This window comes from Chanodichthys erythropterus, chromosome 11 (genome assembly GCF_024489055.1).
Source record: "Chanodichthys erythropterus isolate Z2021 chromosome 11, ASM2448905v1, whole genome shotgun sequence".
NCBI classification, from domain to species: Eukaryota; Metazoa; Chordata; class Actinopteri; order Cypriniformes; family Xenocyprididae; genus Chanodichthys; species Chanodichthys erythropterus.
Window position 1 is genome coordinate 25,679,919 of NC_090231.1, and position 15,987 is coordinate 25,695,905.

Here is a 15,987-nt window from a genome sequence, read left to right on the forward strand (position 1 = left end):
GAAATTTAAATCCAATTAAAACCAATGTTGTTCTCTGTCCAATTTTTGTTACAGATACTTTCAGTCACTGGCCAACAACTTATCATTCATCAGATATAAGGAGGTGTACTCAGCAGCTGCTGAGATCATTGGGTTAATCCTAAACTACATGACTGAGCGAGAAAATGTATGTGCAGCTGTTTGTTCCTGTCAAACTATATTACATTTATCACCTGTTATTTTTTAAGTTTAGGTTAATGTGATGATGAGAATATGAAGGTTGTCTTTATATACTGTAGTGTCCAGTAAACTTACCAACTATTGTTTTTTTTGGTTTTTTTCATTGTAGCAAAATGAAGCGCCCTTATTGAATATCACTGTTACAAAGCTCATGGATTTGAGAAAGAAGGAGGTGGATGACAAATTTATTGTTTGCCTAAGCAAAGTGTCCAAACACTTCCCACCTTTGGTGGATCGGTGAGATCAGTTTTTTCCATCAAGTCTTAAAAGATAAATGCTAAAGCATATGTCTGTAAATTGTTGATATTTTTATATTCCCCAGATTCGTAAATCCTGTTTTTTATTTGCTGCCAAAGCTGCATGGCATGTTGAAGACACACTGCCTTGAATGTGTGCTGAGTCGTGCTGATGTCATCCCTGAAATCTACCTGCACCTGAAGACCAAAGGCCTCTCACAGATCATGAGCCACAAGTCCGTTAATACTGCAGTAGCTCACGTCTCCATTGTTTTACTTGTGTTATTACAGGTTTTATGTCTGTGATAGTGAAATATTATAGTTGAGATAAACCCTCTTCACATCGCATGCTGTGTCTTTCAGAGATGAAGCCAGACAGCGTGTTTGTCTGGATATCATACATAAGATCCTGGCATGTCTGAAGCCAGAAGAGCTAAAGGAGATTTTGGGAAGTGTCACAGCATTTGTGTCTCACCCTTCCCCTGTCTGCAGAGAGAGAATGTATGACATCCTGATGTGGATCCAGGACAACTACAGGTAACTGACTTTACAAGCCTCTTCTTATCCAGTCCATTCATCTCACACAAAGGACTTTTCCTCTCTATATGGTTTCTGGTCTTTTTTTCTTTTCTTTTTTTTTTTTTTACAGTTTTACATTTGAATAGGTTTTGCATTTACTGTTTCATAACAAATTAAATGTACTCTACCATTCAAACCTTTGGGGTCGGTAAGATTTTTTTTTGTAGTCATCAAGGCTACATATATTTGATAAAAAATGTGATGGCAAAACTGAATTTTCAGCATCATTACACCAATCTTCAGTGTCACATGATCCTTCAGAAATTGTAATATGCTGATTTGGTGCTCCAATAAGCATTTCTTAATATTATCATTGTTGAAAACAGAAAACTACTTAATATTTTTTTTTGTGGAATCTGTGATACATTTTTTCATGATACTTTGAATAGAAAGTTCAAAATAACAGCATTTATTTCAAATATTTTTAACATTATAAATGTCTCTAGGGGTGTGCGAAATGTAGTAATGTGGTACAGTGCACATTCTATTAGTTGAAGTTCTGGCGCCTCCATCCCAACGCAGGGTACATTCACATCACGTGTTAACGCATAGGTAGGGTTACACTGACATTGCAGTTATTCACAATCACAAAAGTGTATTATTTGCATGCATTTTAAAACCTTGCCAGTTAAACATTTTATTCGCATGCTGTTCTGACATGCACTTTTCCGAGCATGTACACCTAAAGCCCGCACACATTAAAAACCTGCCAAACAGCACGTGAGTACTGAACTATGTTATCTTTTGCATCTCATTGTGCTTAAACTGTCAAATACACACAAGGCACAAGGTTTAAATAAACACAGTCAAATCTTTAGTGAACGTAAAGAGTTGGGAGAAAACCGGATGCGTGTCTGTAAATTAGATTCATGCATGAGGTCTTAAACAGCAGCATAATAAACCTGTTGCCGCTTGTCATTACTGTTAATCAAACAACAAAAGACAAAGAGAAAATCACTTCCTGCTGAATAACTTCAGTAGCTTTAATAAGAATCAGAATATATATAATTTATTTAATGAAGTATAGTGTTTTATTTTTACTTTTTTAATTCAATTTAATTCAATTGAATTTTTAATTCAATTTCTTACTTGAATACTACTGTTAAATACACCTACTGTGAAAAAATAAAGCACTGTTTATTTAATTTGTATATTATACAAATATTATTGTATTTTTTCCTTTATATTTTGTTAACTTGTAAGGCTGCATTTTTAAAATAGGAAAATTAGTTTGGCTGTACTGCTCAGTCACTTGCAAAATAGTAAAAACCAACATGGGAAAAAAAAAAACGTGATTTTCCTGTAAAAAATATTGTGATATGATATTTTGCCATATCGCTTACCCCTAAAGTAACAGTTTTTTACTGTTACATTTGATAAATTTATTGCATTTGTGTTTAATAAATAATAATAAAAAAAAAATCTGACTCCCAGTAACCGCAAATTTTGAACGGTAGTGTATGTATAATAATGGTGTGTTCGCAGTGATTCTGAGAGCAGGGAGGACAGCACCTCTGTTGAAGTGCTCAGTGCAGCCCGGGAGAGTCTCCTCCAGGGGCTGACAGATGAGAACCAAGGCTTACAGTAAGGAGAATATTTCACACTCTTGAACAACAAAAGCATTAGCATTTGTGTATTTGAATGTTCTCACAAATCCATATCAACACATTTACCCTAAAGTAATTTCTCATATCCCCATGTGATTTCTCTTTAGACTTTATGTGCGTAATTTCTGGAGTCATGAGAGCCGTTTACCTCCAGACACTCTGGAGCGCATGCTTGTCGTGCTGAAGTCTCTGTATTCATCCCGCATCGAAGAACAGTTCCTCAGTCTGGCCACTGACCTGCTACTGGAGATGACCAGTCACAGCCCTGACTTCACACGCAACATGTTTGAGTTCCCACTCTCTGAGTGCAAGTTCCAAGTAAGAACTGTTATTTATTACAGCATCGCAAAAATCATATCTACATGCTGTTTATTTTCCCTGGCTTTTTGAATCATACCTAGTATATGATTAATTCAAATGAATGTTATTTTTGTAGACTATAATTTCACTGCTATCTGTTCTACTCATCTATTCCAGGACTACACAATAGACTCTAACTGGCGTTTGCGGAGTACGGTCCTCACGCCGATGTTTATGGAGACCCAAGCCACCCAGGGCTCTGGCGCTCAGGGTCCAGAGGCTGCAGGAAGCCAGGCAGCCACAATGAGGGGTCAGATCAGGGCCACACAGACGTCCCTGGAGTTCTCTCAGACTCTGGCTCCTGGTGCAGGTACCACATGAAATATAAAATGAGCTTTAGTTTTTTTCAATTATTTAGTGTTGTTCAGTGGATTTTGTAATCGTGGACTCAGATCTGTATGAAAGATGTGAGAGGAAATTTATTTAAGGATAACTAATGACAATTTCCCATAACTTTCTGTGTTATAATAAACATCTGTTCTTTCAGGACGCCGTTCAGCATATAACTGGTTAACCGGGAGTAGTGTGGACACACTGGCTGATTATTCCCTTTCATCTGATTCTTTATCGTCACTCTTGGTGTTTGAGAAAAAGAGATCAGAGCGCCCCCAAGCTGCCTGGAGAGCCGTGGGTGCAGGGTTTGGCTCTAAACGCCTCACCTCTGGTAGTGATGAGACAGACAGTCGAAGTGCAGGTCAGTCACCAAAAACGATAAAGGAGAATGCATGAATAAATTTGATTTCTGACAATTCCCTATGATTAAAGGTTGGACTGAACTAGCATTAAGCAGTACTGAGACTTCCACAGCAGTAAAACTCTGTGTTGGTTGATTTTCAAACAGCTGAGCGGGAGCGGCGCGCAGACATTCTGAGGCTAAGGAGGAGGTTTCTAAAGGATAAAGAAAAGGAGAACATCAGATTCGCCAAGAAAGAAATTCAATCCCAAAGAACAGAAAGGGTAGCTATTTTTCATAAATGGACATTCGCATGTTATGTTTTTATTAGTATATTAAATATAGTATATTCTCTTTTCTGTGTTGTACAGAAGAGAAGAGCAGATCTGAAGATCCGTCAGGATGCTCAGGTCACGCTGTACCGCAGCTATAGAGTTGGAGATCTTCCTGATATTCAGATTCAGTACAGCAGCCTCATTGCCCCACTACAGGCTCTGGCACAGGTTCACCGTGATTCAAGATTATTTTAACAATGTGGTCAACATTTGTTTAGAATTAATTGACTGAATATCACAAAATGGATAAAACAATCCAAGTTTTTGTGTAAATTTGTTTTACAGAGGGATGCCACACTGGCGAAGCAGCTGTTCAGCTCACTGTTTGCTGGGGTCCTGGTTGAAATGGAGAAATCCAAACCTGATAAAGAAACAAACAACATTCTGAAGGATCTAGTGCAGACCCTGAACACCTTCCTCAACATGAGCACTGCCTACTTCCCTCCTTTCATTTCTTGTGTGCAGGTGTGTACACACTTGTGATAAGAGATGAGACACAATGGCTCTGTTTATAAGCTAGGCAGTAGATTGTAATTGTATTTGCCTTTATGCAAACACATTTTATACATTACATTACAGGACATGAGTTATCAGCATAAGGCCCTTCTTGGTGTTGAGCCGGCTCTTGTCAGTGCCAGCTGTCTCGCCAGTCTGCAGCAGCCCATGGGCATCCTGTTACTGGAGGAGAGTTTGCTTCGTGGCACTGGAACATCAGAGGAACCTCCATCAAAACGAGCACGAGGCAAACGAGAGCTGCCACCTGACACAGAAAGATGGATCCACCTCGCCAAGTAGGTTCAAAACTCCCTTATAAATGTTTGAAGAATTCACCATGTTCATCAGTTGTTTACTGATTCATATTCCTCTGTAGACTTTACAGGTCTTTGGGAGATTATGATGTAGTCAGGGGAATCTTTAGCGGCAAGATTGGTACAAAGTCAATAACATTCACGGCCCTGCAAGCAGAGGCAAAGAGTGATTATGCTGAAGCTGTGAAGCTCTACAATGAGGTATTGATGTGCTTTCTTGGTTACAAACAAACCATGGGAACATAAACAGAATATGCATGTTGGCTTAAATTGATTTTAAATGTTTGTTAGAGTACAAGACACAATATCAGATTTTCACTACATGATTATAGTGGCCAAAAGAATTCGTAATAACAATATTATCGCAATATCTATAGAAATGTTTTGGGGAAAAAGCATAAAATAGATAATTCTGTCAGTTAAATTCATCTTTAACTGAATCACAATACGAGTGTAGAGAGGCAGAGAGTTTGTAACCCTAACTGTACAAAAGCATAAAAAAGAACTTTGTTGATCGTCACTTCCTGCACACTGGGGTCTGTAACACCCCGTCTTTTTTACAGAATCCCAAAAACTCCCACAAAGGCAAGCTAACTTTTTTGTATGTGTGTAAAGTGTCTAGCATTCATCTGTCCTCTCCTCTGAAATTATTTGGTTACACTTTATTTTGATGGTCCACTTTAGACATTCTATGCTGGATTATTCTATACCTCTAGATTATTTATGACAGTATGTGTAGTATCAAAATTACTTCAATATTTCATTTTTTAAATATCACGGTCACCGTCAATACTGGTATATTCCGACACTCTTATTAGAGAATTATAATTTATCAATATTCAGTGTTTATACTGTGGTGCTATTTCTGCATATCAGAACATGTATCTGAATTTCTGTAAATGCAAATGTATTTTCAAAAAGAAGTTGAAAATCTGACATTTATGCTGAGTGCTTTATAGCTGACCTTGTCAGTTCAGTTGTGATGTGCTGCTTTGATTTAGGCTCTGAACATAGAGGACTGGAATGATGGAGAGCCCTCAAACACAGAGAAAGATTTCTGGGAGATTGCTGCGCTGGAGGCCTATAATCACCTGACCGAGTGGAAATCTCTGCAATACTGTGCCACAGTCAACATTGACGACAACTCACCCGTCAATCTAGAAAAAATGTGGACAGAGCCGTTTTATGTGGTACGATTTTTAAGTAATTTTGAACATTTTCAGTTTGAGCTGTATTGTCATGGATTGTCACCACAAGGAGGGTAATGATGATTATTGAATCATCATCTCATCTGGAAACTCAGCCATTATCAAATGATATAATATCCTGCAGTAATTGCTTCTCTTTATGTCTCTAATAGGACACATACCTGCAGTACATGATGCGTAGTATGTTGAAGCAGTTGCAGCTGGGCGAGAGAACCCAGGATCTGCTCAGCTTTGTCGATGCTGCCATGAAGATGGAAGAACACAAAGTCATCATGGAGACCCATTACAGTCAGGAACTGAGTCTACTGTACATCCTGCAAGAAGACTATGACAGGGCCAAGTACTATGCCAACAACTGCATGCAAGTCTTCATGCAGGTCAGTTTTGATAAAAACTAACAAACCAATGAGTCGTTTCACAGAGAGTATGTATTTTCCGATAGAATGTTACAGACGGACACACACAGCTTCTGTTTTTCCCTATTTGTGATTAAATAGTTTGTGATCTGTCCTGTAAAGAAGGGCTTTTCCCTTTCTTTAACAAATAATGGCATGCATTTACACACCTGATTTTTCTTTCCACATTACATGGTATCATGTAGAACTACTCAAGTATCGACCCGCTGCTGAACCGCAGCCGCCTGACTGTGCTACAGTCTGTCCAAGCTCTGACGGAGATCCAAGACTTCCTGAATTATATCACAGGAGAGGGTGAGTAATTGTTCTTAGTGAGGTTGGGTGAACGCTTGAGGATTTATAACCATGTTGTAGCCTCCAAGCAGACTAAGTTATTACTGTATCATGTTGCTCTCAGTCTCAGTGAATTCTCTCAAGAACATGATCAGACGATGGACCAGCCGCTATCCAGATGCTAAACTGGATCCTATGAATGTTTGGGATGACATCATCACTTCTCGGTAAGTCTGCTAATTTATAACACCTCACTGGGAATACGGATTTCTCAGTGCTATTATAGTAGAAAAAAAGGGTTCACCACCTTGAAAAGTCTGAAGTGATGTAAAGCTTAAAGGATTAGTTTCTTAGTTTCGAAGGATGACTTTCGAATAAAAATTTACTGATAATTTACTCACCCCCATGTCATCCAAGATGTTCATGTCTTTCTTTCTTCAGTTGAAAATAAATTAAGGTTTTTGATGAAAACATTCCAGGACTTTTCTCCATATAGTGGACTTCAATGGCCACCAAACAGTTGAAGGTCAAAATTACAGTTTACAGCGATCCCAGACGAGGAATAAGGGTCTTATCTAGATAAACCTTCACTCATTCAAAAAAAAAATTTTTTAATAAATTTTAACAATAAATGCACATCTTGAACTAGCTCTCTTCTCTATTAGAATTCCAGCAGTGTAGACACTGTTAAATGTATTACTGCCCTCCACAGGTCAAAGTTTGAACTAAGTGTTATATAGACCCCTTAATAGAGTGCCCCAGGGATGACGCGTTTTTGTAGGCAAAACCCGGAAGCGAGTTAGCATTTTAGGACTTCCGGTTCCAACGCCGTAAAGTCTATGGGTTTTTTGAATGGGTTTTTGCTAAATCGCCTGAAATAAGGTCTGTGGTAAACAAAGCCTCTAAATACTTTCATGTTTTGATCTATGACATAAAACACACCAGTTATAACCCACTTGTGATTTTTTTAAACTTTTACTGTGTCTTAAATTCGGCGGTTGCTAACAAATTGCTAAAAGGGACTACTTCCTTTGGCGGGGACTTTAGACGTCATCATGACAAACAGGACATTTGGACAGCATTTCTCATGAAAAAGTGGATAAGTACTCATACACAGCACAGATCATAATCAGTGAGCATGTTTTTAAATAGAGTTGTTTTCTAAATAAAGTTTGAGGACGCTTGGTGGTGACGACGTTGATTCGCGACCATGGTGTGCTGTAGTCCGTTTATAGCCTACTGTTAGCCTTTTATATCTGACGACTTTATTTAGGCTTCAAAATCTATAAATGTTGTGTCAACTTGTAAAGATTATCTTGATAGACAAAACATGTAAGTGTCATAACCCTTTGTTAAACACAGAGCTTATTTTCTGCGATTTTCCAAAAGTCTATGGGAAAAATGAATAGACTTTCAGTCGAGGGAACCCGTGCGCTGCTAACTTCTGGGTTGGCCTACAAAAACGCGTCATCCTTGGTGCACTCTATCGCCTACGTCACTGTGACATCACCGCTCTAGCTGGAGGCAAAACATAAATAAGCGGGCGCGCTACAAGTTTGAGGTTTTGACGTTAAAATGTCGTCTTGTTGTGTTTTTGGCTGCCAGAATAGAAGGAACAGGACTTTTGGTTCAAAACTAAAGTTTTACCAGATCCCGGCAGACATTCCTTCACAGAAATCAAAAGATAATTGTGGTTGAAAGCAATACGGCGTACAGACTGGACTGAGACGATCATAAATAATACTCGTGTTTGCAGTGCACACTTCATATCAGGTAAAATAATTGATATGTAATGTAATGGTGTGTTGGTTTTATCTAGTTCAAATCAGCAAGTTTCTGTTTTATAGGTGAAAAGTCGCCAACTTTCAGCGCACAAGCTAGCTTAAATGTTAAACAAACATACAGCGATAGATGTGTGTGCCATCCTTTGAATGGTTTCTTAAAATAATCCACATTGCTAATCATAATTAGCCCAGCGTTAGGTTACATTAGACAATAACCCTTGACAAAATTCCCCGAACCACCCGAAAGTAATTCATATGTTGTCTATGAAATATCCAGAACTTAAGTTAATTTACAAAAATAGCTGTCACGGTCCTGCAGAGTCAGTGACTGTACATATTCGGACAGTTATGAACCTTCTTCTGCATCTATGTTTAATAAATCCCTCCTAAAACATGCTAGCTTACGCTTGTCAACATTGAGTCCAGCGTCTCTTTTTGCCTCCAGCTAAGCCCCGCCCACCAGGAAACGTTGCAATGTTTACAAACTTTTAAGGTGTCTATACTTGCACTAGCATATTGTTTATGACAATTTAGTTCAAACTTTGACCTGTGGAGGGCAGTAATACACTTACCAGTGTCTACACTTCTGGAATTCAAATAGAGAAGAAGAAGAGAGCTAGTTCAAGATGAGCATTTATGGTTAAAACGTATACAATAAAAAAAAAAAAAAATTAGAAAATGAGTGATGGTTTCTCTAGATAAGACCCTTGTTTCTCGTCTGGGTTCGCCGTAAATTGTAATTTTGACCTTCAACCGTTTGGGCTCCATTGAAGTCCACTATATGGAGAAAAATCCTGGAATGTTTTCATCAAAAACCTTAATTTCTTTTCGACTGAAGAAAGAAAGACATGAACATCTTGGATGACATGGGGGTGAGTAAATTATCAGGAAATTTTCATTTGAAAGTGAACTAATCCTTTAATCATAGAGATATAAAAATGTCACATCCAAGCTTTCATCTTTGTTTTTTAGTTGTTTCTTCTTGGATAAGATTCTGGAGAGGCTGACTTCCACCCCTGAAAACAGCATGGAGGTGGACGGTGCAGAGCAGGCGAGTGGAGAGGAACTCGAAGTGCTGGTCAAGAGCTGCAAATTCAACATGAAACTCCAAATGGCAAACAGTGCATGGAAACAGGTGCTTAGAGTTTTCAAACATCACTGTTGGTGCCTCGTAGTGTACTTTCTATTTCTGTAAGGGGGCCAGGGGTTGAATAGATATCTAATTGTTTTCAACATCAGTCATTCAAGCTTATCAAATGCTTCATATTTAAACCACCTGCACTATGACTAACACAAAAAAGCATTAAGAACAAGCAGAACTTAATGTGTTAATTTTGGTGACAGAATAACTTTCCGGTGGCTTCCAAGCTGTTGAAGGAACTTCACCGTGATGCAAAGACTGATAGTGCCCAGTTGCTTCGCTGGGTCCACAGCTTCAGCCGTTTCACTCACAGAAGAAGTGCTGGACTTGGATCAGCAGAAAAGATCAATGCTTTGCTCAAGACTGTTCCACTTTTGAGTATGAATCATCCCCTCTTATATAAAATACACATCATTTCAACCCTTGTCACAGTCCAAGTTTCATGATAGATGCATTTTTCAGTGGATGCTGAGAGTCAGAGTGAAGGCTCATCTGCTCGGATGCTCCGTGACCAGAAGATCCTTCTGGGCACCACCTATGACCTCATGGCCAGTGCTGCAAGTCGCAGTCCCTCTGCTCTGGAGACTCTCGGGGAAGATAAAGTACAGAAGATTCTCCAACTTTCAATGGCTTCATCTGTCACCCAGGTAATAAGTTATTTAGACATAGCTTTCTGGCATATATTGCTTATTGTAATCACAGATTACAATTGTTATAGTAGAATGGGTCATGTTCCAAATAAAATGATTTACATGTATTATTGGCATTTAAGTTGTAAATTTTGAATGTCCTCAATATGAAAAATCAAAGAGCAGCACCATGGTGCAGATACACTACTGTTAAAGGTTTGGGGTCAGTAAGTTTCTTACATTCACTAAAGCTGCATTCATTTGTTAAAAATGCAATATGTGAAATATTACAATTTATAATAACTGTTTTGTATTTTAATATATTTTAAAATTCTTGTGATGGCAAAGCTGAATTTTCATCATCATTACTCCACTCTTTCAGTGTGACACGATCCTTCAGAAATCATTCTAGTATGATGATTTGGTGTTAAAGAATCATTTCTTCTACTTTCATGAATAGAAAGTCCAAAAGATCAGCATATATTTGAAATAGAAATCGTTTTTAACATTTAATGTGTCCTTGTTGAATAAAAGTTTTAATTTATTAAAAAAAAAAAAAAAGAAAAGTATTATTGATCTCAAACCTTTGAATGGTTTTGCAAATGATTGCACCCTTTTAAACGGGTGAAACAACAAAAAAATAATAATTTGCCTTCTCAAGAAATAGTGTTCTGGTAGGAGCCTGTCCAGTGTCTGAAATCAAGATTTTTATGCTTACATTTTGTGCACAAATTAATAATGCTAGTACATACTGATTCATTTAAGCAATGCTTTAATGACATCTGCAATTTACCCATGGCATTTAAAAAAAAAGGGGGAGAAAAAATCATTTTGCTTTCATTTTGATGCGTGTGTGCCTCAAATATTTTTCTTGCCCCAGTTTGGATCATGATCGTGTGTGTTATTTTTCTGCTCAGGTGGTAGAGGGTCTGCAGATGCAGGCTCTGGAGTTGTTGCGAAGTGCTGCACGTAAGGCAGAAGAAGAAGAGCAGTCCTTCAGCCAGCAGCATGTGCATACACATGGTATTGTGGAGGCCTACATGACCTTGGTCAACTTCTGTGACCGAAGACTGAGAGAGAGTGAACAGAAAGAAGAGGGTGAGACAGCTGTGGACCAGTACAGCACCTAACTGCTCTCATAAATACAGAGTACCCTACAAGTGTCTCACAGGATTTATTATGTCCTTTTTGTGATTCCATACACGCAGGTAGTGGGTTACAGTGCAAGTTGATGTACTTATAACAACACCTTTGTTGTTTGATTCTAGCAATCAGTTCTAAGCTGCAGTCCTTGCCTGGGCATGTAGTGAAGATGATGCTGAAGGCACTGAAGCTCAACTCAGATGAGGCCAGGCTCAAGTTCCCACGTCTTCTGCAGCTTGTAGAACTGTACCCCGCAGAAACCCTGGACCTGATGGTCAGAGAGGTGTGAGATCCTTTGCTGCCCAAAGTTCATAGATTATAGGAATCATGTATAGTATAGTCTACCAGCAAGATATGGCAAATAAACCCTGATGCAAAGTGGAGACCACAGAGTGTCCAGTAGAAGTTTGTTGTATCCACTGATCAAAATTTTTTACATGGCTAGTTAAAACAATATTTAGTACAAGATAGAACAATAGAACAAGGCCAACATAAACTCAACAACTTTGGTGAATCAGAAAATGATTTGTAAATATGTAATACATTTAGCAAAGCTGAAGATTTCAATAACAATGCCTCATCATCTCCTTGTGAAGTATTAATTTTTCAGCAATCTGCTTTTCTCTCTTTTTTTTTTTTTTTGTCCTTTTAGATTGTTAGTGTGCCTTGCTGGCTGCTGATTGGCTGGATCAGTCAAATGATGGCTCTGCTTGACAAACCACAGGCGACGGCAGTTCAGCATGTTATAGAGGAGATCGCAGAATGCTATCCACAAGCCCTCATCTACCCGTACATGATCAGCAGCGAGAGCTACACCTTTGAGAAATCTGCGAGTGGTCAGAGGAACCGGGAGTTTGTTGAGAAGTATGTAAAGTCTGTGCAGTGACTTTGGCCTTCCTGATACCGAGACATGAAAACTGTGTTTTTTGTGTTCCAGGCTGAAGTCATTACTGGATAAAGGTGGCGTTATTCAAGAGTTTGTAAATGCCCTTCAGCAACTTACTAACCCTGACATGCTTTTCAAGGTACAGTCTTTTTTCCTGTGAGTAATGTCCCAAACTCCAAGTGGCTTAACCAGATTTGACATCTCAGAACTGGTTGAGCCACTTTTGAGATGTCAAGCCATTTCGAGCTGCTCAAACAGATTTTAGTTTCAATTGGTGTCTATAGTGGCACAGTAATTACACACTTCCTCTTGAACTTTCTGAAACATTAAATTTTTATGGCCTGTTTTGGTAGTTTTGATTCTCAAGTAATGGTTTGGCAGGACTGGTGGGGTGAGTTGAAGAATCAGCTGGACAAACCAGACATGGACAAAAAGAAAATGAAGCAGCTCTACGACGAAATGACTGGATTGCTTGGTGATTCAAAGTCTCCAGGACTTGGATCTTTCCGAAGAAAATTCATTCAGGTTTACAACTTACAGTACTAATACTTATGACTGCACGATTAAAGGTGGGGTATCCATTTTTTTAATAACGCTGTTGGACATTGTTGATATTTGAAATCAACCCCACCCCTCTCTTCATTGCTCCACCTCCAAAACTCTAAATTCTACAATCCTAACCACCTGAGACCCCAGGTCGGTCTCGAACCCCGGCTCGCCGGCTTCTGGCATGTGAGGCGAGTGCAATAACAATGACGCTAAACACTGCATTCTCTAGCGGTTGTCAGTGTGCTGTGGTTTACATGCTCAACTCTTACTATCTAGCCACTGTAACACACACAATAAGAGAGTGAATGTCTGTGTATCACAACTGACACGCAACAAAATAATGTTTCGCGAAAAATAAAGCACAGTTGATGAATGAACGACAAGGAAGCACAAAAAATTAACTTACAGTACACAATAGTAAATAGAAACAAGAGTTTGTTGTTAATCGTCAGCAGCACAGCAGCCCCAGACAATCATGACACTCAAACCCAGTTTTACTCGCATGAAAAGCTAGCCTGACGTGGTCATACTCAATTCCAGTTCGAATATGAGTCTGATACTGCTCCATTGGGCTTTGATTATGGGGGCGTATTTCAACCGATCCAGGAAAGACCTTAATTGGATAGACCTACAACCAATCAGAGCTACAGAGTAAGTGATGTATGTTGAGCGACGCATAGTTGTCAACAGAACTCAACTGCACACATGCTGGAACTAGTAGAAGATGAGCGTAAACAATCTTTGCCGGTGTTGTAAAAAGAATTTAAGTATACACGGAGTACTTGCCAATTAATGCGCTGTCGATATCTTCTATAACGGACGCGATGGCGGAATCTACACGTCTCAGTTCTTCTACAACAGCCATCATTGTTGTAAACTAATTCAACCCAAGCGCTCTTTGATGACGTGGCTGATTACGTTTCTGGTGATAATCTGTCAATCATTGCCCTGACAAATGTGATTGGTCCGAACAGTTTCTGTTCGGGCATAATTACTCCTCTATGGATCGAGTCCAGACCGAACTCCCCGACCACAAAATGTTGTGGGCGGGGCTAAGTTCGGCTGGCATCCGGGCTAATGAAAAGCAGCCTCTGCGTCTGTTTCAGGCCTTCCTGCTTAGCACTCTCCAGCACTGTAAAGCTTTTCTAATATAAACACGGGTCCTAAAGCACTTGCCCAGTCATAAACCTTCATTCCAGTGATATTCTTTTGAGCCCTTTTGTATTGTCTCATCATTTCTCTTTCTGCATCTGCGTTTTTTTTTTTCTTTTTCAAATCTCTCTCTTGCTTGTTCTGTCTCCATGACCGTCATATGCCCCCTAATGCTGATTGGTTAGACGTTTGTTGTTGGTATCGGCCCGACTAACTACCAAACAGTGTAGTTGAAAAAACGGATAGCCCACCTTTTAATCTAAGAAAACCAAAGTTGTGATATCAAATCATTTGGTGCGTATTTTGAAGTGCAACACTGTGTTCTTTTGCATGTATGCAGCTTATTATTCATCACCTCTGAGTTTAGGTCATTTATAACATGCATTTGGGAATGCAACCAATTTTTTATTTTTATTTTTTTACTAAATTTGTAATGTAATTTTTAATGGCTCCCTGCGGTTTTTAATGGCTCCCTCCAAAATAAAAGCTTGATGGTTTAACTGTTGAAATGTAGAAATTAAGATTAGTATATTATTATTGTAATTTTACATTTGTACTATAAAATAAAGTAATAATAATTATTATTATTAATACTTTTTTTTCTTTTTTTTTTGTGAAAAAATGTAGTTATATTTCTTTTGTTTAGTATTTTATTTAGTAATAACAATACTCATAAGAATTATTATCGCATTATTATTTTATTGTCATATTAGATTTGTAATGTTTTTTTGTAAAGTAGATATTAAAATAGGTTCTGTTGTTTGAAGATAATTTGTCAGACCTCTTCTGATTTCTTTGTATTTCTTGAATAGATGCTCTTTTTTTTTTTTTGTCTACTGTTACATTTTACTGTATGTGCCTGTTACAGAAATACTGTAAAGAAGTGGAGAAGCTGCTTGGTGCTGGTGGGTCCAATTTGTATGAAAGGCGAAAGGATAAGAATTTCCTTCAGCAGGTGGACCACATGGCCATCAACATGAAAGGTTTCCAGAAGGAACCAGGGAACATGAAGGAATATTCACCTTGGCTGAGCAGCTTCAAAGCAGAAACGCTCAAGAATGAACTGGAGGTACCAGGTTAGCTCAAAGCTTTCTTTTTCATAAATAATCTCATTCTGTTTCTCATTACTTTAATGAAGTTCTGAATGCAGCATAAGTGTTTGTCTGGTTCTGGTCTTTCCTCTACAGGTCAATATGATGGCAAATCAAAGCCTTTGCCTGAATATCATGCAAAGATCACAGGTTTCGATGAAAGGGTACGAGGAATAATGTTCTTATTATTAGATGTCATTTTGTCATGATTGTTTCAGTGTATTACAGTTCATCTTCTCAACCTTAGGTAAAAGTTATGACATCCATCCGACGGCCGAAGCGTATCATCATACGGGGAGATGACGAGCGGGATTATCCGTTCCTAGTGAAGGGCGGGGAGGACCTGCGGCAGGACCAGCGCATTGAGCAGCTCTTTGGCGTGATGAACATGATTCTCAGTCAGGACACTGCCTGTTCTCAGCGGAACCTGGCACTCCGCACTTACCAGGTCATTCCCATCACCAGCAGGTACTAGGATGTGCTTCTCTTCACTCAACTTGTGTGCTTTTTTTTTAAGGGTTATTAACAAATGTCTGCTGACATTTACAGGATTGGCTTGATTGAATGGATGGAGAACACCTGCACTCTGAAAGACTTTCTCTCCAGCAGAAGGACTGAACAGGAGCAGAGGACAATCATGAAGTGAATATTTATTCCTTTTCCTAAGCAAATAAAGCAAAAGGTTTCTTCTTTCATACCTTGCAGATCAACTGGTACTCTTCATTGAATGAATCAAGTGTTACTTTGTTTTATTGTATTTTAGGCCCAATGAATCCTATGACGACTGGATCAGCAAAGTTGCTGGAAAGGTGGACGGCATTAGACGATATGCTGAATTGTACAAGTAAGTCGTCAGTTCATTTGACCACTTGTCATGGGTCAGTGCAACTCAGCATA

At 38.8% G+C, this 15,987-nt stretch overlaps 1 protein-coding gene across 1 annotated transcript in view; it reads left to right on the top strand.

Annotated features, from left to right (window-relative positions):
- prkdc (protein kinase, DNA-activated, catalytic subunit) overlaps positions 1–15,987 on the top strand; it is a 37,477-nt gene that overhangs the window by 19,639 nt on the left and 1,851 nt on the right. Inside the window, exons 52-81 of the mRNA XM_067402118.1 lie at positions 55–166; positions 329–456; positions 542–691; positions 819–992; positions 2,520–2,618; positions 2,749–2,959; positions 3,119–3,311; positions 3,489–3,695; positions 3,843–3,958; positions 4,046–4,177; positions 4,295–4,474; positions 4,589–4,800; positions 4,881–5,019; positions 5,820–6,008; positions 6,179–6,403; positions 6,628–6,736; positions 6,840–6,942; positions 9,472–9,634; positions 9,844–10,018; positions 10,103–10,287; positions 11,187–11,367; positions 11,538–11,695; positions 12,065–12,276; positions 12,350–12,437; positions 12,680–12,823; positions 14,868–15,075; positions 15,187–15,254; positions 15,338–15,558; positions 15,640–15,732; positions 15,854–15,934. Coding sequence (XP_067258219.1) covers positions 55–166; positions 329–456; positions 542–691; positions 819–992; positions 2,520–2,618; positions 2,749–2,959; positions 3,119–3,311; positions 3,489–3,695; positions 3,843–3,958; positions 4,046–4,177; positions 4,295–4,474; positions 4,589–4,800; positions 4,881–5,019; positions 5,820–6,008; positions 6,179–6,403; positions 6,628–6,736; positions 6,840–6,942; positions 9,472–9,634; positions 9,844–10,018; positions 10,103–10,287; positions 11,187–11,367; positions 11,538–11,695; positions 12,065–12,276; positions 12,350–12,437; positions 12,680–12,823; positions 14,868–15,075; positions 15,187–15,254; positions 15,338–15,558; positions 15,640–15,732; positions 15,854–15,934 — 4,656 coding nt within the window. The remainder of the gene's footprint in view (positions 1–54; positions 167–328; positions 457–541; positions 692–818; positions 993–2,519; positions 2,619–2,748; positions 2,960–3,118; positions 3,312–3,488; positions 3,696–3,842; positions 3,959–4,045; positions 4,178–4,294; positions 4,475–4,588; positions 4,801–4,880; positions 5,020–5,819; positions 6,009–6,178; positions 6,404–6,627; positions 6,737–6,839; positions 6,943–9,471; positions 9,635–9,843; positions 10,019–10,102; positions 10,288–11,186; positions 11,368–11,537; positions 11,696–12,064; positions 12,277–12,349; positions 12,438–12,679; positions 12,824–14,867; positions 15,076–15,186; positions 15,255–15,337; positions 15,559–15,639; positions 15,733–15,853; positions 15,935–15,987) is intronic.